The sequence below is a fragment of the Bubalus bubalis genome, chromosome 1 (genome assembly GCF_019923935.1).
Source record: "Bubalus bubalis isolate 160015118507 breed Murrah chromosome 1, NDDB_SH_1, whole genome shotgun sequence".
In the NCBI taxonomy this organism is placed as follows: Eukaryota; Metazoa; Chordata; class Mammalia; order Artiodactyla; family Bovidae; genus Bubalus; species Bubalus bubalis.
Genome location: NC_059157.1, coordinates 48,737,286 through 48,759,212, shown reverse-complemented (window position 1 = coordinate 48,759,212; position 21,927 = coordinate 48,737,286). Strand labels below are relative to the sequence as shown.

Here is a 21,927-nt window from a genome sequence, read left to right as displayed (position 1 = left end):
GGAGGGTGGGGACGGACAGGCATTCGGAGCAACCCAGGTGGGGTCTAGCCCTGACCCTGGGCTGAAGGCCCCCTTCCTCTGAGACTGTGAGGCTCCAGCATGGTGAGGGTGGAGATGAGCCTTTGGTGGGGTGGGTTGTGTGGGTTGGTTCTGGGCAGGAAGCACATGCACAGCTTTTGGGTTGCGAGAGGAAGATCAGAGACGGTGAAGGGCTAGACACCCCCGAGCTCCAGACCCCACCGGCCAATTGCCAAATCTCCTCTTTCAGGAATGTAGGTCTCCAACGCAGCACACAGGAACCAACCCCACAGCAGCCCTCCTGCCCTGCCCCTGTTCTCTGTCTCCAAATGGCGGCCTTGCCCTCAATCCTGGGCAGAGGACTTTTTATTCCTTTCCCTCACCCCCAAGAGCTTCCCAGGTGGCTCAGGGATGAAAAATCTGCCTGAAATGCGGGAGACGCAGGTTCGATCCCTGTGTCGAGAAAAATCCCCTGGAGAAGGAAATGGCAACCCAGTCCAATATTCTTGCCTAAAAAAAAAAAAAATCCCATGGACAGAAGAGCCTGGTGGGCCACAGTTCATGGGGTCGCAAAGAGTTGGACGTGACCGAGTGACTGAGCATGCACATGGCAAGTTCACCCCTAAGAGCCAGTCTGTCACCACGTTCTGCCAGCTTGACTCCTGGAGCTGCCCAGCCCCATCCTCCCGCCCTGGTCCAGCCTCCAACACCTCTTGCGTGGACCTCAGCCACAGCCTCCTAACTATCCCCTCTTCGTCAGCATGAATGCAGTCATGACTACACGCGGTCCGCACACAGGGCAGAGTGAGCTATTCACACTCAGATGAGACCGTATTGCTTCCCTGCTCGAAGCCTTCAAAGGCTTCTTCCCCATGGAAGACGAACTGTGACGTGGCCACCGTGTCCCAGATCGGACTGGCTTCTGCCGGCAAGTCCAACCTTATCTTTTAGCTACCCCTACCCCCACCCCCACCACCCTGCTTCTTGCCCTTATTATTATTATTATTATTTTTAATTTTCATTTGGTCACTCCCTGAGGCACGTGGGATCTTAGTTCCCCAACCAGAGATGGAACCCGTGGCCCCTGCATTGGAAGTGCAGAGTCTTAACCACTGGACCACCAGGGACATCCCCCTGCTTCTTGCTTCATGCTCAGTCCCATGGGCCTTCAGACTTCTGTGCTCTCTTGGTTTCCAGGGCTGTACACACCCTGTTCTCTTCCAGAATGTTCTCCCGATCTCTCTCTGCTGAGTTAATCTCTGTCTTCAGATGCGACGGCAGGGTCATGTCCTCATCAGTTCGGTTCAGTCACTCAGTCGTGTCTGACTCTTTGAGACCCCATGAATCACAGCACGCCAGGCCTCCCTGTCCATCACCAACTCCCAGAGTTCACTCAAACTCACGCCCATCGAGTCGGAGATGCCATCCAGCCATCTCATCCTCTGTCTTCCCCTTCTCCTCCTGCCCCCAATCTCCCCCAGCATCAGGGTCTTTTCCAGTGAGTCAACTCTTCGCATGAGGTGGCCAAAGTACTGGAGTTTCAGCTTCAGCGTCAGTCCTTCCAATGAATACCCAGGACTGATCTCCTTTAGAATGGACTGGTTGGATCTCCTCACAGTCCAAGGGACTCTCAACAGTCTTCTCCAACACCACAGGTCAAAAGCATCAATTCTTCTGCACTCAGCTTTCTTCACAGTCCAACTCTCACATCCATACATGACCACTGGAAAAACCATAGCCTTGACTAGATGGACCTTTGTTGGTAGAGTAATATCTCTGCTTTTGAATATGCTATCTAGGTTGGTCATAACTTTCCTTCCAAGGAGTAAGCATCTTTTAATTTCATGGCTGCAATCACCATCTGCAATGATTTTGGAGCCCCAAAAATAAAGTCTGACACTGTTTCCACTGTTTCCCCCGTCTATCTGCCATGAAGTTATGGGACCAGATGCCATGATCTTAGTTTTCTGAATGTTGAGCTTTAAGCCAACTTTTTCACTCTCCTCTTTCACTTTCCTCATGGACCCCTGCTATTCTCTGACCTCTGCCTTTGGGTTGCATCTCTCCAGTGCAGGCTGTCACACACCTCCTGCCTCCTGGGGCTGATCCCCTGGATGAGGTTCTGTTTCTTCTGGGATGATTTGATTCTCATCTCTCTCCTACTCTGGTCTATGAATTCCTTAAGAGGAGGGAAGGCGTCCCTGTTATTTATTTCTTTGACAGCTCTAGGTCTTAGTTTTAGCGTTAGTTGCCCTGCAGCACGTGGCATCTTAGTTCCCCAACCAGGGATCAGACCCGAGTTCCCTGCATTGGGCTCTTAACCACTGGACCATCAGGAGGGTCCCTGGGACAGCATCCCTTTTGTTCCTCACAATGTCTCCAGAACCTGCATGATGGCTGGCTCACAATAGAGGCTTAATAAATATTTGAAGAAATGAAATAATCAAGTGGACCTTGGCCTGAGTCTCAGAAAATGGAATTGGGTCAGCGTCTTGGGAAGGTCGAACATTCCAGTGGGACACCTAGCTTGGTTAAAGTAGGGGGACCACCTGCATGACAGCATTCAAATCGAATTACCATCCCTTGATGGCCATGCCCTTATGGGAGGGACCTCTTACAGTCACTTGCACTGGCGGTGGTCACCTCGGCTGGGGTTCAGGGGATACAGAAGTCGCCATTAGGCTCCCCTGCCTCTTGTTTGACTCTTTAGGGCCTCAGGTAATAATGCAAACTTATATGTGCCACATCCCCTAAGTGTGTATCCTAGGCGGCCTCTAAGCCACTCGGCTGGTGTCCATGTCCTTGGTTGCCCTGGTACCCGACACTGCTTTTGTGCTCGAAAGTATCAGAGCCACGATGTGAAAGGGGCCTCTTTTTTTTTTTTCATCTAGATTATTTTTCTAGCTGCTTATTGCATTTGGCCTGAAAACACATGGTAAGCGTTTTAAAACATTTTTTGCAATATTTAATGGTTAGAGTTGCAATAGAAACGCTAATGGGGAAACAGCATTTCAATTTTCTAGTTTCCATTTGTTTTCTCCAAACCGCAGAGATACTTGAGCTAATTAAATTACAGGCTCTGGCTAGATGACCCAGCTCCTCTCCGTTGGAACCTAGCAAAGTGGAATGGGGCCAGCTAGAAAAAGTGGTGAGAAAGGCTGAAAGAGGCCAGATTCTCCAGGGAGAGCCCACTCTCGGCCTCTGTGGGCTTTAGCCCAGCTGGTCCAGGAGGAGAAGCAGAGGGGATGGGTGGTGTGAACAGGAACAGTGGAGTGAAGTTCAAGGTTGTACACGAGTGGGCTAGGGGGTGGCTCTGGGGCCGTGTCTGGGCATTGAGGGCAAGTGTTGGCCTCTTTCTTCTTCTGGATCCCAGTTCTTTTTCTCCTAGGAAACAGAGGAGCTGACTTAAGCAGAAAACACTTCCCTCTCAGGATTCTAGTGCAATCATGGTATGACCTTGCCACTTTCTCCCCGTCTTCTTACTGTAGCAGGCAGAGATCACGTCTGGAAAAGGGAGACCCTTGTCTAACCTTGGGGAAAAGGGAAACCCTTGTCCCACCTTGGGCTAATGCCCCAGAGACTCCTTTTCCTAAAAGAGAGGTCCAGAGAGGTGGGGGTCGGGGGGCGCCATGGAGGGGCATGGCAGGGCACTCATCACTAGTAAACTGGCTCAGTAAAACCATAGAGAGCCGGAAGCCAGTGTGGTTCAAGTCTTGAAAAATAATGCTGATATGTAGCAAAATGTCACTTAGAAATACGAGGGCTTTTCTGCGGTATCCAAGTAACACTGCAGTTTTGGAAGTTAAGTCATCCAGACAGTGGCAGAGGGACTGTAGGAGTCTGCGAGGGCTCCCATCACAAAGTCCCACAAACCAAGTGGCTTAAACCAGGGGTCCCCCATCTCCGGAATCTAATGCCTGATGATCTGAGGTGGGGCTGATGTAATCATAATAGAAATGAAGTGAGCAGTAGAAGTGATGCGCTTGAATCATCCCCAAACTATCTCCCACTCCAGTCTCTGGAAAAATGGTCTTCCATGGAACCATCTCCCAGTGCCCCTGGGGACTGCTGGGTTAGACAAAAGAAATGTGTCATCTCTTGGTTTGGGAGTCCAGAAGGTCAAGGTCGTGGTATCTGCAGGACTGATTCCCTCTGAGGATGGTGAGGGAGAATCTTTCATGCCTCCTAGCTCCTGGTGGATGCCAGCAGTCTTCAGTATTCACGGGCCTGTAGGAGCATCCCCCTGATCACTGCCTTCACCTTCACGTGGCATTCTCTGTGTGTGCGTCCATGACCAGTTACCCCCTTTCTGTAAGGATTCGGTCACACTGCACTAGAACCCACTCTGATGATCTTGACTTGATCACCTCTGAAAAGGTAACACCAGGAAGAGGTTCCATCTCAAAGGCCAAGGAGAGCGAGCTTTCACACTCCCCCCTGTACCTCCTGCCAGGCTTCAGAGGGGATGGGATGGGCCTGTCCTGACCGTGTCTTCAAGTAAAGCTGCATTCTGAGGTCTAGGGGTTAGGACTCTAACATCTGAATTTGGGGGAATGTGAAGAAATGTGGGCTTCCCAGGTGACTCAGTGGTAAAGAACCCACTTGCCCAGCAGGAGATGCAGGAGATGTGGGTTCGATCCCTGGGTTGGGAAGATCCCATGGAGAAGGAAATGGCAACCTACTCCAGTGTTCTTGCCTGGGAAATTCCATGGACAGAGGAGCCTGGCAGGCTGCAGTCCATGGGGTCACAAAGAGTTGGACACAACTGAGCAACTAAGCCACCACCGCCATCGTAATTAAATGCATAATGGGAACTACAAGTTTAAAGGTAAAATATTACAGTATTTTCTTTGTGTCATTTCAAAATCTGGTCACATTGAAAGAAAACTTTTTTAAAATTTATGTTACTTTTGGCTACAGCGGGTTTTGGTTGTCGTGCCCAGGCTTTCTCTAGTTGCGATGACCAGGGGCTACCCTTCACTGTGGTGTGTGGGCTTCTCACTGCAGTGGTTTCTCTCGCTGTTGAGCACAGGCTTTAGTTGTTACGGTTCATGGGCCTGAGATCTCGCGGGTTTCAGTAGTTGTGGCCCATGGGCTCAGTTGCTCCAAGCCATGTGGAATCTTTCCAGATCAGGGATTGAACCCGTGTCTCCTGCACTGGCAGGCAGATTCTTATCCACTGGACCACCAGGGAAGTCCTGCACGAATTTTAACAATCAAGTTTAGAATTAAGTCTCTGCTGTGGTAAATCAGAACTGTGGTTGCCTTTGGGGACAGGAAGAGAATGTGGGAACGAGGGACTTCTGGGTGTTGGCTGGGTTTTGTTTCTTGATCTGGGTGCCGTTTTCACGCGTGCTCTTGTTGACTGAGAAAACCGAGTCAACGCCTTACTCGTCATCAAAGCACCCCTCCGTCATGTGTCCTAGACTTCAATATAAACCTTACCTAGAAGATCTCTCCAGGGCAGGAATTAGGGCATCTGCCGCCTGCTTCTGGGGCAGTTTGGTTTCTTGTCTGCAAACACTGAGATGGGTAACCCTCAACCAGAGCTGCAGGTGGGGAGGGGTGAGTTTAGGGAATAAACAACAAGTGTAGCTTCTTGAATTGTTGAAAAATGCTGGGTTTTTTGCAGGCCTCCCTGGACACCTGGACAAGAGACCTTGAATTTCATGCTGTGCAGGTAAGAAATTGGGGGGGAGGTTCTGATGGATTAGACAGAGTCCTCCAGAAAAATGGAGTCAATAGTGTGTGTGTGTGTGTGTGTGTGTGTGTGTGTGTGTGATGCATGGACACCCAGGGAAGAGTTTATGTTTCAGCTCCAGTCCCAAGTCTTCTGAAGGCAGAATTCCTTCTATCCCAGGACACTTCAGTCTTCTCTCTCTTGTTTTTTTTAAATTAAATTTATTTTTAATCAAAGGATATTTGCTTTACACTATTGTGTAGGTTCCCGCCAAACATCTTCTCTTAAGCCCTTCAACTGATTGCCCAAGACCCACCCGGATTGTGGAGGACAAGCTGCTTTACTCAAAAGCCTAGCAATTTAAATGTCATTCTTATCTAGCACAAACCTTCACCACAAACTGTAGACTGGTGTTTGACCAGACACTGGGTGCCCTGGCCTAGCCAACTTGACACATGAAAGTCACCATTGCATATGACCCTGAAGATTAGTGAATCGCTGCCCAGAGCTCCAGAGTCTGCACACCCCTCATCCTGTCCTCAATTCAGACATGCAGAATCCTATTATAAGTGGATTTGTCAGAATCCCCTCAGATCAGATCAGCTTTCTCTGTGTGTGTGCTAAGTCACTCAGTCATGTCGGACTCTTTGACCCTATGAACTGTACCCCACCAGGCTTCTCTGTCCATGGGATTCTCCAGGTACTGGAGTGGTTGCCATGCCCTCTTCCAGGGAATCTTCTCAACCCAGGGATCAAGCCCATGCATGTCTCCTGCATTGGCAGGCATGTTCTTCATGTTCTTTACCACTAAGCCACCTGTGTAGTTGACTTTTTTTAAATTCATCTTGCTATAACAACAAACTTGGCTGTACATTTGTGTTTCTACCTGTAAAGAAGTGGGGTTTAGAACAGTCCACGGCTTCCCAGTTCAGTGGCCTAATTTATGGACCAAGCCCTTTGTATTCTGAACTCATTTGTTTATTTCCTATGGCAGAATCAGGCCTCTGTGGCTTCCCTTATGTAAGGGGCTTGGGCCTGTGCTCAGTCGCTACATCGTGTCTAACTCTTTGCAACCCCATGGACTATAGCCTGCCAGGCCCCTTTGTCTGTGCGGATTCTCCAGGCAAGAATACTGGAGTGGGTTGCCACGTCCTCCTCCAGGTTCAGTTCAGTTCAGTCGCTCAGTCGTGTCCGACTCTTTGCGACCCCATGGACTGCAGCACGCCAGGCCTCCCTGTCCATCACCAATTCCCGGAGTTTACCCAAACCCACGTCCATCAAGTCGGTGATGCCATCCAACCATCTCATCCAGGTTAGGATCTTCCTAACCCAGGGACTGAACCCACATCTCCTACATCTCCTGCATTGGCAGGTGGATTCTTTACCACTGAACCACCAGGGAAGTCTGGGTCTGCATATTCAAGGCATCCAGTTTTTTTGAAAAACATCCATGCACATGTGTGGTGGTTGGAAAATGGTTTAAAGAGAAGAGGCTGTTTTGTGTGGGGTTTGCTTGCATCGGGGGCCTCTGGTTTCCTCCTGGATCCGCCTTGGAGGGTATGGACTGAGCATGAGGGGGCAGAGAAGACCCCTGAAGCTTCAGCTCCACCACCCGCCCTTAGGCACATGCGGATGAAGAGCACAATGCCCACCCATGAGAATCAGAGGGAGACCGAAGAGGCCTGCAGGCAGCCAGTGTTGCTAGGTGGGGTGTGCAGGAGTGGGTGCAGGCATGTCGAAGGGGGAACATAATTAGTCCTTCTGAAGATCTGTTTCTGTTACATAAGGCAATTTAGCATCCTTCTCCCTGGGAAATCTCTTTTGGAGAAAATAGGCCATGCAAATGAAAATGGTAGAATTGGAAAATCGGTCGCATTTATGAACCTCTGCTTGGAAGACATGAAGATGGCTGCTTGTAAACAAGTCAGTTTCCTGAGGGGTCACCAGGACAGATCCAGGGCATTGTTCCCCACCCCCAAGGAGCAGATGGGCAGTAAACTCTTGGCATCTCCCTAGAAACCCGTCACTATGAAGTCATCTGTTCTTTCAGGCTGAGAAGAATGCTCTGGGGGTGGGGGAGAGGATGGGGGTAGTTTGGAGGAAGTACCACGCTGCGAAAGATTGAGGGCAGGAGGAGAAGGGGACGACAAGGGATGATATGGTTCGATGGCATCACCGACTCAATGGACATGAGTTTGAAGGACATGTTGAAGGACACGAAGCCTGGCATGCTGCAGTCCATGGAGTCGCAAAGAGTTGGACACAACTGAGCGACTGAACAACACCAAGGTGCAGGATCGACAGGGCAATGTGAGTAAGGTTCCCCAGACTCTGGTCCTAAATCCACGTCCCCTCTCTTCTGTCCCCATCGTGGGCTTTCTTGTTGTTGTTGTTCAGTAGCTCGGTCGTGTCTGATTCTTTGTGACCCCATGAACTGCGGCACAGTTCCTTGTTCACTATCTCCCAGAGTTTGCTCAGACTCATGTCCATTGAGTTGATGGTGCCATCCAACCATCTCATCCTCTGTTGCCCACTTCTCCTGCCATCCATCTTTCCCAGCATCAGGGGCTTGTCCAATGAGTCAGCTCTGCTCATTGCCAAAGATCCCTTTGTGGGTTTCAGGAGAGATTTCTAGAGCCAACCTTGATCTCGTCCTACGGAGAACTCTCACATCTTGGATACCCTTGGTTCATGAGCTCTGTCTGGGTGGTGATACTGGCCCCCCTGAAAGTTTGCATCTTGATCCTTTATCTTTGAGAAGCCACAGAGAGTTAGAAAGGAGCTGAGATGAACCCAGGAGGCTGCCGGCAGGAGCCCTCTGAGAGTAGGAAATGCAGGGTAGCCCAAAGGAAGATGTACTCACTGTCCTAAAAAAAGGGGGGCAATGTGGGGGTTGTGAGTGGTGGGGGGCGGGGGAACTCCAGTTTTATTTTTTCTTCCAAATATTGTTTTACAATGTATCACAAAAGTGCATTTTATTTCTATTTTCTTGTTTAAGGTGTTATCAGGTAGAACTGATGAGTTTGCTCGTAAAAACATAGAATGGAGCCAGACTTTGGGATGGAATTCTGCCAGACTTTTTGGGACAGGCCGTTTGTTGCTTGGGGAGAGGCTGGGGATGGTGAAAGTTCATTCTTCTTTGCTGTAGAGCAGAGGGCCTGTTGGTGTTTGATAGAAAGAGGGAGAGGGAGGCGGTGGAGAATTGCTCTTGGCCTTGACCTGGAGCGGATGCCCCGCCCTCCGCTCTGCCCTTCATAGCATCCTGCTTATGGTCTCATCTGTAGCATCCTGGATGCCCTGGACTACAGTGTGGTCCCTGCCCCAGCCAGTCGCTGTGCCTAGCCTTTCTCTCTGCCACCAGAACAAGCCTGGCCCTGCTCCATCTTCCAGAGGGCAGTGTGGAGTCAAGGGTTAAGAACACATCGACTTTCAGGGAGGGCTGCGAAAATCTGAGTTGCTGTCAGGCTCCTGGGTGAATTCTTTTTTTTTTTTTTTTTTTAAATGAAGTATAGTTGATTTACAGTGTTGTGCCCATGTCTGCCGTACAGCCAAGTGACTCTGTTATACATGTGTATGCATCCCTATTTTTGACTATTCTTTTCCACTATGGTTTATCACAGGATGTTGAATATAGTTCCCTGTGCTCAACGGTAGGCCCTTGTTCATCCATCCTGCATGTAGCAGTTTGCATCTTCCAACCCCCAAGTGCCACTCCTTCCCTCCGCCCCGCCCTCCCCTTGGTAACCACAGGTGTATCTCTATGAGTCTCTTTCTGTTTTGTACATAGGTTCACTTGTGCCCTGTTCTGGGTTCCACATATAAGTGACATCCTGTGGTACCTGTCTTTCTCTTTCTGGCTCGCTTCACTGAGGATGAGAGTCTCTAGTTGCATCCGTGTTGCTGCAAGTGGCCTTCTCTTTTCACAGCTGTGTAGTGTCCGTCGAGTGTATGTAGCCACATCTTCTGTATCCGCTCATCTGTCGACAGACGTTTAGGGTGTTTGCAGGCCTGGGCTGTTGTGAATAGTGCTGCTGTGAACACAGTGGTGCATCTTTTTGAATTGTCTGGGTGTATCTAGCTACTGCAGGCACCTCTGGAAGAGCGGATAACAGGATTTGCCTCATCAGGGGTCATGCCCTTAGTGTAGTGTCTGACATTCCAAGCATCCTCAGTGAAGCTGGTGGTGGCTGATAAGACGCTGGTGAAGGTGTTTGCAGGAGCTTCACCTCTGCCTTCGTCCTGCCCACCCGCCCAGGGGGGGCGCGAGCCACCTCAGCCGAGGGCTGGGCTCCCAGCAGCTGCTGCCCTGAGGTGGCACTCGAGGCTGGGGTGCGTGCCCCCACATCCAATTTCTCTTCTGCCATCTTTCCCACTCAAAACCTGGACACAATGAACCCCAATCCAGAAAGGCTTTGAAAATCCTTGTTAGAAAGGGCTACCCAAGTGCAAGGGGATGTTTCCTTGAGAAGCTTTTCAACAGCATCCATGAAAAATAGATGAGCTTTCTTGAATTGCAAATGTTCTTAAGGTTTAAGGCAAAAAATGTGAAAATTGGTCTCTTCCCCCCCACACCCCCACTCCTGGTGAGGTCAGGGATTCGGTTGCCTCTGTTTGACAGTAAACATCAAACAGTCTTTAGGCCAGAAGAAAGCTTCTTCCTTGTGGCATCACCCTTCCCAGAAGCTTGAACCCAATTAATTTTAATTCAGTTCCGTTTCCACTGGCTTTTTTGTTTTTGTTTTTAATGTTTCAATAACTATTTGATAAGCTTTCTCTCCATGCCTGGCTTCATGCCAGAGGCTGTGGGGTTGAAGATGTATAAAACAGTCAAATTCACTCCCATCAGAGGGATTATAATTGAGTTCAATCAGGGCAAGACTTGACAGCACAAATGGCTGAATTGTGCCAATTGAAGTTCACGAGTAAGCGCCCACGTGAGCTCCCCTGGTGGCTCAGTGGTAAAGAATCTGCCTGCAGTGCAGGAGACACGGGCTCAATCCCTGCGTCAGGAAGATCCCCTGGAAGAGGAAATGGCAACCCTCTTCAGTATTCCTGCCTGGAAAATTCCACGGACAGAGGAGCCTGTCGGACTACAATCCATAGGGTCGCAAAGAGTCAGACACAACTGAGTGAGCACACAGCAGAGACATGACTTAGTGACTAAACAACAGGAGCCCACGTGAGCAGAGCAAGACAGGGGTCAGAAATTAACCCAGGCAGGCTCAGGGCTCCATGGGTCGGTCGTCCACCTCCTCGGCTTCACTGAACACATAAACACTGAGGTTATGATGGAGCGCTTTTTGCCTCTGCAAATCCGCTACTTGGGGAGAATCTTAGGACTCTGCTGTAGCTAAGACAGGAGGTTACCAGGAGTCCTCATAGGCTTTACCTCGGTTTGTTCAGCTTGTTCTAGGAAAATGGACCACCCAGGGATATCCTTGCCCTTGTTGGAACATGTCAGAACAGCACAGTGCAGGGAGCTGGGGAACACCGAAGCCCACTGTGGCCCAGAGAGAGGACCGTGGCTTCCCTGGAGTGTCCTCTGGGTCTGGGCGCTTCCTTTGACGCAGCTGAGAGCCTGGTGTTTTAGAAAACTGAGGTTTCTTAACTCTACTTTGATAACTATTCAAAGAGGGATCCTGTTCTGCATTCTTGTGTGCGTCTGAGTACCTATGTTTGCTTCTGATTGGAAGGATAAAAAGCCCAAAGAACAAGAAAAAAGAGGGGATTTTCTTCATCGACCATTTTCCAAGAAGCTGGACAAGAACCTGCCGTCGCACAAACAGCCATCGGCCTCACTCATCACGCAGATTCAGAGCACCAGGGCCCTGCTCAAGGACCGCAAGGCCTCCAAGCCTGGCTTCCCAGACAAAGGTGGGTCAGCGTGGGGGACTGTCTAGGCCTCTCATGTTCGACTGCGTGGCTGTTGTATATCCCATGCTGGTTTCTGTGTGGGCCCCTGGGACAGACACTACTCCTGTGCCCATGGGAAAGCAGAATTAATGCTTGAGAGGCAACGTGAGAACAAGACCTTGTCCTGACTGCTTGGTGTGGTCCACCTGTGTGGGTGGGATTTGAGAAGCCAGAGACGGGGTGGGTGCAGAAATCAGGGTGTAAAGTATTGCAGGAGTAGAGACTGGGGTTCATAGGCTTGTGGGTGCAGAAATCAGGGTGTAAAGTATTGCAGGAAACTGGGGTTCATAGGCTTGTGGGTGCAGAAATCAGGGTGTAAAGTATTACAAGAGTAGAGACTGGGGTGCAGGAGCAGAGATTGGGGTGCAGGAGTAGAGATGGAGTGCAGGAGTAGAGATTGGAGAGCAGGAGCAGAGATGGGGTACAGGAATAGAGATGGGGTGCAGGAGCAGAGATTGGGGTGCAGGAGTAGAGATTGGAGAGCAGGAGCAGAGATGGGGTACAGGAATAGAGATGGGGTGCAGGAGCAGAGATTGGGAGGGATGCTTTTGCAGAAGCAGATGTCAAGGTGAGTGGTACTATGGGAGCAGAGACTGGGGTGCATGGTTTTGTGGGAGAGCAGATACCAGGGTGCATGGCATTGTGGGAGTAGAAACTGGGGTGCTTGGTATTTTATTGAGGTAGCAGAGATTGGGGTGCATAGTATCATGGAGCCAGGCATCAGTGTTCAGTTTTAGGGGGCAGAGATTGAGGTTCAGGAGCAGGGATGGGGCATGCTCTCGTGGGAGCCTTCCCCGAAAAGTACACCCTGAGAGGCAGTGACATGTGGTCCACAGAGTCTGGGCTCTGGGTGGAGGTAGGGTGCTCAAACCCAGCTCTGAGGCTGCTGATGCCCCACGTTCCTCACCCTTTGAGGATCTTTACTGATTCCCTTCCTGGTGAAAAGAAACCTACCTGTCAGAGCTATTGGGTGGATCCAGTGAGATAAAGGCTCCCTTGATGGTTCAGATGGTAAAGATCCCTACATCAGGAAGATCCCCTGGAGGAGGACCCACTCCAGTATTCTTGCCTAGAGAATTCCATGGACAGAAGAGCCTGGCGGGGTACAGTCCATGGGGTCGCAAAGAGTTGGACGCAACTGAGTGATTTACACTTTCACTTTTCACTTCAATGAGAAACACGTGTGGGCTTCTCCTCCTCATTCATCATCCAGCACGTGAGGTAACTGATGGATATGGGTCTCCCTCCTCTGGAGCAGGCATCCAGGGATGCGGAAAGGAGACTTAACACACCCTGAGAGCCTGGAGGGGGCACAGAGAGCCAGGGAGTGAGTGTCCAACTGTGGAGTAGAGGAGCGTTCCCCTTACAGAGGAGGGATGGGAGAGGTGGTGGAGTCCAGCCTTAGATCCCTTTGTTTTAAATGTGAAGAAACTAAGGTTCCAGGAGGGCTCTGGCTGTCTGACGTTAACCAGCAGGAAAGTATACTGTTGTTTTTTCAGTCACAATATCATCTCTGACTCTTTGCTTTGAGACCCCATGGACTGCAGCACGCCAGACTTCCCTGTCCTTCACCATCTCCCGGAGTTTACTCAAACTCATGTCCATTGAGTTGATGCTGCGGTCCAGCCATCTCATCCTCTGTCGCCCCCTTCTCCTCCTGCCTTCAATCTTGCCCAGCAGCAGGGTCTTTCCAGTGACTCAGTTTGTCGCATCAGGTGGCCAGAGTATTGGAGCTTCAGCTTCAGCATCCTTCCAATGAATATTTAGGGTTGACTTCCTTTAGGATTGACTGATTTGATCTCCCTGTAGTCCAAGGGATTGTCAAGAGTCTTCTCCAGCATCACAGTTCAAAAGCATCAATTCTTCGTTGCTCAGCTTTCTTTATAGTCCAACTCACACATCCATACGTGACTACTGGAAAAACCATAGCTTTGACTAGACGGACCTTTGTTGGCAAAGTACTGGGGACATTCAAAACAGTAGCATGGGTCTTTCTGACTCTAGGAGGGACCAGCTGTCCCCCAGGGAAGAGCAAATCTACTTGGTTCCATTTCATTCTGCAGGCGTCAGGAAGGCAGGGGCCCCACTGGAGAGACTGGGCTTGTCCCTCCTTGGGAGACCTTCCTTCCTGGCTTTGGAACCAGCAGTGAATCCGGGCCCTCAACAATGGCATCCTGTGGGTTCCCCGAAGGAAGGTCTAGGTAGTAGCTGCATATTTGGGGTTAACTTTGTAGCAGGCCTCCCTGGTGGCTCAGATGGTAAAGCGACTGCCTACAATACGGGAGACCCAGGTTTGATCCCTAGGTCAGGAAGATCCCTTTGGAGAAGCAAATGGCAACCCACTCTAGTATTCTTGCTTGGAAAATTCCATGAATGGAGGAGCTTGGGGGAGCTACAGTCCATGGGGTCGCAAAGAGTCGGACATGACTGAGCAACTTCACTCACTTATGTAGCCCCAGAGGCTACATAAGAGTCTGTTCCTTGGTACTTTCCTGGGCCAGCTGTCATCTGTTCCTTTGCATTTTGCCTTTGTCCTGGGATTTGGGAGTCTGTGCCGAGAAGCGCTGAGGATCCTGTGTTAACTGTTCACACTGACCACTCATGGGGTGGCGGGCACTGCTTCAGCTCTTACCTCAGCCCATGAGATCATTCTCACTCCCATTTCTAGAGATGAGGAAATAGCACAGAGAGTTCTCCAAAGTCAGGGAGCTGGTAAGTGATGGAGTCCAGATTTCCAGCCCAGCAGCCTAGCTCTAGAGCTTTCTCTGCTGACCAGGGTAGCTGACTCCCTCCTGGGAAGGATGGGGTGAGGAGGAGCCAGCCGACATGCCTATCGCTCTGGCAGGGTGACTGCCCTTCTTGCTGGGGACCATGCAGGGTCTGAGTCTCTGCCCCGGGGCTGACTCTGGGGTGGGAATGAATAGGGTGCCTGTGGGAGGTATCCTGCCAGTATTTACACCTCTAGGCAAGCAGAGGAAGCAGAAGGGGGTGGAGGGAGAAGCTGGGCTGCAAGATTGGGGCGCACAGCCATCTGAGGGAGAGGCAGGGGGCTTGCGTGCCAGCTGGAACACTGGAGACGTTAGCCATCAATGAAATTTCCCGTCTCTCTGCCCGTGAATCTCAGGCATCTGTGCTGGCCCCAGGAGGAGATTTATTTGGGGATCTGTGTGTATATTTATGTAAAGGAAAGAGGATTCCCAGTGCCCTTGGCTGTCGCCGAAGTAGCTCCCGGTGGCAACAACTCGTTCCTGCCTCCAGGCTCCAACAGGGCTGTCAGGTGTAATGGTGGGAGAACCAACCAAGACAGGGCCTGATCCATGGGAACCTGGCTTCACTTCCCTCAGCGCCAAACACCGGGGGTTTTCCCTTTCTTCTCTGCCAAAGCCTGCAAACCTGGATTCTAGCCTGTGCCAGCTTGAGATGGAAGCCACGGGAGTTGGCTGGTTGCCTGAGATATATAGATGAAGAGTGTTTCACCCCTGTTCAGGATTGGGTGAGGCTCCAGGGAGACCAGAAGTCATGAGAGAGTCTTTAAAAGGGAGGAAATTCTGGGGCTTCCCTGGTGGCTCAGTGGTAGAGAATCCGCCTGCCAATGCGGGAGCCACAGGTTTGATCCCTGATCTGGGACGATCCCACATGCTGAGGAGCAAGTTAGCCCGTGTGCCACAACTGTTGAACCTGTGCTCTAGAGCCCTTGAGCTGCAACTGCTGAAGCCCATGTGCTGCAAGTGCTGAAGCCCACACACACTGGAGCCCATGCTCTGCAGCAAGGGAGGCTGCCAAAATGAGAAGCCTGCACACCACAGCTAGGGAGTAGCCCCAGCCCAGCAATGAAGGCTCGGCACAGCCAAAAGTAATGAATAAATAAAAATTTTAAAAAGGAAGGAAATTCTGACACATGCTCCAGCGCAGGGGAACCTGGAGAACACTGTACTCAGTGAAACAAGCCAGTTACGAAAGGACAAATGCTGTCGATTCCACCTACATGAGGGAGCTAGAGTAGTCAGATATATAGACCAGTTGCCCCAGGCAACCACTAGCAGATCTGCAAGTGAAGAGTTCTGTTTCACAAGCATGTGAATGTACTTAACTGCCCTGTACACTTAAAAGAGGTTAAGTAATAAATAAATAAGCAGTTTAAAATTTATGTTATGTAATTTTTGCCATAATATTTTTTTTAAAGTTACGAAGAAACTTTCCTTCCGGTTTTGATTATCTGAGGACTAAACTTGCAAGTCCTCAGTGAGTTGGGATCCACATGCTTCCGGCAGTTTTGTGGTCATTCTGTTGAGCCACAGACCTTTTCATTCAGAGGCTCTTGGGCGGGGTCCAGAATTTTAAGCAACAGAAAGGAGAGCAGAAGTTAAGCTGGTGCCGTGAGGCAAGTCAGAACCCAGGAGGCCTCCTGTCCCCGGCCTTCTGTCTGCTCCACTCCAGGAAGTCCGTCTGATTCCCTGTGGGGAGAGTGGGAAGCCACGTGCTCCTTGGTCCCGTCTGACCTCCCTGGGCACCTCCCGCCCCATCTCAGTGCAACTGGAGGTCCGAGTACGTGGGAACAGGGCCGTGGGCACTGACTGTGTGGCGTCTTCTCATTTCCTTTTCTTTCTTGATGTGCAGATTCCTTCGGCTGCCGCAATATTTTTCGCAAAACCTCGGACTCCAATTGTGTGGCCTCCTCCTCCATGGAGTTCATCCCGGTGCCACCCCCCAGAACCCCCAGGATTGTGAAGAAACCGGAGCCCCCTCAGCAGGGGCCTGGGAGCACCAGCCTCCCCGTCAAGGAAGACCCCCTGATGCTGGATATGGTGCGCTCCTTCGAGTCCGTGGATCGTGACGACCAGACAGAACTACTCTCCCCTTCCCATCACTATAGGAGTCTGAACTCCCCTGGGGGTCTGGCTCGCTGTGAGCGGACACTCTCGCCTGTCCTGCTGCCTGGAAGCCCGTTGCCTCTCCAAACTCCTTTGCACCCCACTCTGGTCTCCTTTGCTCACGAAGAGAAGAACAGCCCCCCCAAAGAGGAGGGCACATGCTCCCCAGCCCCGGGGCCCGGTAATGGCCCTGCGCAACCCCTGGGAAGCCCCAACTGTGTCAAGAGCCGAGGCAGGTTCCCCATGATGGGCATCGGACAGATGCTGAGGAAGCGGCATCAGAGCCTGCAGCCTTCTGCAGACAGGCCCCTGGAGGCCAGCATGCCCCCGCTGCAGCCCCTGGCCCCCACAAGCCTCTCCTTCGACTTGGCTGATGGGGTTAAAGGCCAGTGCTAACCTGGGGCAGAGAAGGGGATCTGGGCGTTTCTAAGGAAAGCAGTGGAGCAGCTCCCTGTATCAGTCAGGGTGCAAAGACTCTAACACCTCTCCTGGAGTACCCTTCACAGCCTCACCTCCTCCTGACAGTCGCTGTCCCTATAGCTGAAACCACAGACCCAGAGCCTGTACTCCCCATTCTCATGTAGGGTCCCCACTGGAGATGCTGAGACTCCCAGGAAGGTTGGCTGTCTGTGTGGCCAACTCCATCAGCCATGGCCTCCTTCCTCCCACCTACTCACTGGCCCTCCACCCACCTCCCTCAGCCGGGCTGGCAGGGAGAACCCCGCGCTGGCCTCGGCCTTCTCAGACGATACACCCTTCTGAGCCGTCTCTCCACGCTGTGCTCTCTGTGCGCCTCTCAGTGGGTTGGTCTCATTTCAGCAGTCACGTGGCAGGGGAAGCACAACGTGGTTCACCCAGGCCACAGTTTCCCCTCCTTTAATCGAGAGAACTCCCTGCAGGGTGGCAAGAGCTGGTCACCCAGAGAACCCAGCTTCAGGAGCCCCTGGAGAAGATGGGCAGGAAGCTTAGAAACCAGCACCACCCTCTCTGATTGGATCCAAGACTGATCCCCACAGCGGGGTCCCCAGTGAATGGAAAAGACCAATGTGGGACACTCATTTGCCAAGCAGGGTCTTGATGGAATTTTTTTTTTCACTTGGTTGAAACTTGCTAACAGTTGAATTATTAGTATCTTCTCCAAAGGTGATTGTTCTTTATGTGATGTCATTAAATTGAGTCAACATGATTTTTAGAAACCTGGGTGGTGAGAGGGGAAGTGATTTCACCAAACTCCTGTTCACACGAGAGGATGAGCATGGAGGGCATCAAGGCTTGCCCAGGTGACGTTTTCAGTGGCGCTGGCCCGTGGTGGCCTGCAGGGGGGGACGTGATCCTCAACGGCTGCCTGTCCTTCCCATTGGATCACCAGAGCCCGGATCCTTCTGGAAGGTGCAGAGCATAGTTACAGTCGGTTATTTAGAAAGAGAAGACAGGTAAGGTTGAATATGGACGCGCCCGGAAGGCACCGTTAGCTCTGTGCAATGCAGTTTTCAAGCTGCCAAGGCGACAAGTGTGGTTTAGAGCTCAGCCAGCTTGCCGTGAGCAGTGAGAGACTCGTGTGCAGGGGCTCACGTTCAAAATACAGTACTGTATCTTCTTTGAGGAAAGCAGGGTTCCTCAAACAAGGCTTTGAATCCGTGGTCGGTTTTCACACCTTTTGCCAAGGATGGAACCAAAGATGCACCTCTGGGTCTGTGTCCATGCCGTCCCTGTGTTGTGTTTTATGGATCCCAGTGTTGTGTGTGTCTAGTTAGGAGCCTGCCGGGAGCTGTCTCCACTGGGGCTGGGGCCCTGGCCCTTGGTGGGGACCACTCGGCCATGAACAGAATTGGCAGAAGTAGAATCGGCACAGGTTGGATGCAGGTCAGCTCGGAGACAGGTTCCACTGTGGCTTGGAGTCTTCAACTGCTGGCTGCTGCGGGCGTGACCAGAAACTGCTGCTGGGGGCACCCCAGGGCTAGTCCTCCCAGCCCACTGATGTGAAAGAAGGCCATGACCCTGGAGCCCTGCAAAGCCCGCCTTCGCTTCCACTGGCAGCCAGCCTGTGCCAGGGAGTGCTGGGGGTGGGTCTTCCTTTCTTCTCATTCCACACTGGTGACCTCCTTCTGGCCCAGATGTCCCTGACTGAGCAAAGAGAGGGTGGACACCTGGCTGTGCCCATTCCTGGCTGATCTTGACGAGACCCTGGGCGGCTGCTCCCCCTCGCCTTGTTGGGGATCGTCCCAGCCCTGGGGCTTGTTAGGAGGAGGTCAGACTCCCTGACGTGGGTGGCACTCCTTTGGATGGCTCCAGACCAGGTTCTGGAACTTTCCACTGAAAAATAGAGCTTTTTTTTTTTTTTAGCAGAGAGAAGAAAAGAAGCAGCTGAGACGTCCCTCTCTCCATTTGACATGGAGTGTTGGGTTTTTGATCAGTGAAGAAGCCTCTTTGAAGATGGTTTCCAGCTGCCAGTGTGGCTCCGCAGGCTTGCAGGCTGCGTGCCCGCGAACTTGGTCTAAGCTCTTTCTGTCTCTCTCGTGCTTTACTTGCCTCGAGACCATGAGCGTTTCTGTGTCGCTGTGTTCACCTGCTGGGACGTGTTCCCCGATCCTGGCACGCTTCCAGAACAGCCGACCGTCTGCGTCACCACTGGCAACTTGAACTGTGAACTCAGGTTTATTCCAAGCCCAGTGAGAGGTGAGGGGGCAGTGAGGAAGGGGAGAACCTGTATTTTGTGTGTGTGAGCGCCCGACAAATCTATGGAGTCGAGTGAGAGGAGAAATGTTGAATTCTTTATTATTTTATTATATTTATATGGAGACCTTGAGTATCCCTTTGGTAAGTACAAAGTGTGTTTTGTCTCTTGGACCCATGGCTGTCTCTTGTTAGTCTGCACCCGTGAGCTCAGTCAGCCTGTGTGTAGTTACTGCCGAAAGTGACGACTATCATCGTGTGATATCCGGAAGTCAAGTTGGCTTTGGTTGTACGATTTGGTCATAAGTAAGGACTGTATTTATGTCACCTTTATGAAATATATGTACTTTTATAACGACTGTGAAATACACTTTTCCCTCACTATGACTGCTTCGTTTATTGACTGATACGTCTGAAAACTAAGAGTATGTTGCAAAAGAGTGGTGTCAGCTTCTAAGCAAGGTTCTTGGCCCAGCAACAGACAGAATACAAGAGGGGATCGAGGTGCGGGTATTCAGGCATTTTTGGCTTTGCCTCATTGCTACAGGGGTGCCTGCAGACTTCTGTCTGCCTGATGTACTGCAAATGGCCATTCAAGGTGAATCACCATTTTTTTTTTTTTTTGCAGGGGAAATGTTCAGGTTCCTCCTTGTGAGAGTGTAAAAGTGTTAGTCACTCAGTCATGTCCAACTCTTTGTGACCCCATAGATTGTAGCCCACCAGGCCCCTCTGTGTATGGGATTCTCCAGGCAAGAATACTGGAGAGGGTTGCCATTTCCTTCTCCAGGGGATCGTCCCGAATCAGGGATTGAACCCGGGTCTCCTGCATTGCAGGCAGATTCTTTACTGTCCGAGCCACCAAAGAAGCCCTGGAATTCCTGAATTTCCCTGGCCTTCCTCCCCATTTTCTCACAGGCATCTGCCCTAATAAAATCTTCACATGCTTAAGCCCATTTCAGTGTCTGCTTAAGCTAGACCCAGACTAGCTTAAGGCTCTGAAAATGACACATGAAGAATGACATCAGTGAACGTCCCCTCTAGATCTGGTCCTTGTTTCAGGACTTGGTGAGGGTGAGGGGGAATTGAAGTGATGAGTAGAATGAAGGGGGAGTCCAGATGGGCTGTTTGGATTGGCCCAGTTCTGACTTCCTTTATAACTGTTCACAAAACGTTTTTCATATTTATGGACTTGCTTAAGCCCTGTGTCCCCTGAGCTCTGTGGCTGCCCTGTGCAGTATAGCATGGTAGAAATCGAGAGGCCCGTGGTTTCCGCTTCATGAAGCTCTCTGAAGTTTGATGGGGTGGGGGTGGGGGAACCAGAAGCTGTAGCTAGTATTGATGATGATAGCAACCCACTCCAGTATTCTTGTCTGGAGAATCCCATGGACAGAGGAGCTTGGAGGGCTCCAGTCCATGGGGTTGCAAAGCACTGGACATGACTGAGTGATAAATCCTTCTTTGTTTCAGGAATCAGAGCATTTTAGAACAAAAAGGGACTTGAGATTATCTGGTGCAAGCCAGCTTTTTTTTTTTTTTTTTTTTAATTCTTTTTGCTTTTGAGCTTTTTCTTTTGTATTGGGATATAGCCGACTGACAGTGCTGTGATAGTTTCAGGTGAACAGAAAAGGGACTCAGCTATACATATACTCCCAAACTCCCCTCCCATCCAGGCTGCCACATAACACTGAGCAGAGTTCCATGGGGTGCAACCCCAGCTTTTTTGAAGAAGAGAAAACTGGGGGCCCAAATGGTGTAGGGACTCCAGGGTCCTGAGTGAGCTGGTCCCAGAGGGGTTTGGGGGGACATGGCCCCTACCTCCACGAACACAGAGACATCAGAGGGCTTGGCCACCACGGACAGAGGGGAAAGTCAACTGCAGACTCAGCTGTCCTTATAGCACACATCTTTGAGGTGCCTGTGTGGACCAGGTCTTCACAGTGTTAAGTCATTCTCAAAATCATATGGCTTGTTGAGATTCTGAGCATCACGGCCTTTCCGCCATCTACCATCAACTCTTAAACCGGGACAAAGACTCTCTTTCTCAACAGATCTCCCAAGTAAGCAGCCACCCTGGATCACCTCCTTATCTACATTAGCTGTTAAAAGGCTGCTGGGTTTTACTAGATTAAGTCAATAAAATACTGGCTATATAACCATGTCATAAAATGAGACCAATTCAGAAAGAATGCAAGACTGATATTTTTAAGGGGGAGGGGGCGTCTGGAAGCCTCTCGATTATTGCATTTGTTTTCTCTACAAGACCCTCTCTGTGCTACAGGCACAGTTAGAATAATTCAGAGCAGGACTGGGAGCTGGTTCAATTTCATGTCATCACTTTTCAGTGAAAGGAGCATATTTCCTGAGTAGTAAATGAGTGTATTATTTGTGGCAGTTTTTTTTTTTTTTTTTTCTGTCAAGGGAGCGCTTCAGACATCTGGTTCCAAAGACAAATGTGGGTCTATATTTGTACTTCTTTTCTGCAGACCTCTTTTCAGGACACTATCTCTCAGAGCTGATGTCTGTGGCACCAAGGTCTCAGGGCGGTAAAGAGTGGGGAACATTGTAGCCTTTGCGATTTCCTTCCACATGTATATCAGCCTTTGAGCTTGGAAGAAAAGTTATGACCAACCTAGATAGCATATTCAAAAGCAGAGAGATTACTTTGCCAACTAAGGTCCGTCTAGTCAAGGCTATGGTTTTTCCTGTGGTCACGTATGGATGTGAGAGTTGGACTGTGAAGAAGGCTGAGCACCAAAGAATTGATGCTTTTGA

At 50.7% G+C, this 21,927-nt stretch overlaps 1 protein-coding gene across 6 annotated transcripts in view; it reads left to right on the top strand.

The window, feature by feature from the left end:
• HUNK (hormonally up-regulated Neu-associated kinase) overlaps positions 1-19,539 on the top strand; it is a 128,694-nt gene extending 109,155 nt beyond the window's left edge. For 2 of the 6 annotated variants that reach the window (XM_025281744.3, XM_006074586.4), the window contains 3 exons: positions 5,651-5,698; positions 11,392-11,572; positions 16,229-19,539. In XM_025281744.3, the coding sequence (XP_025137529.2) occupies positions 5,651-5,698; positions 11,392-11,572; positions 16,229-16,878 (879 nt within the window). In that variant the 3' untranslated portion in view covers positions 16,879-19,539. The remainder of the gene's footprint in view (positions 1-5,650; positions 5,699-11,391; positions 11,573-16,228) is intronic. The other 4 variants (XR_003108226.3, XR_006549692.2, XR_003108225.3 and 1 more) reach the window with 4 other exon arrangements.
• Positions 19,540-21,927: the final 2,388 nt, after the last annotated feature.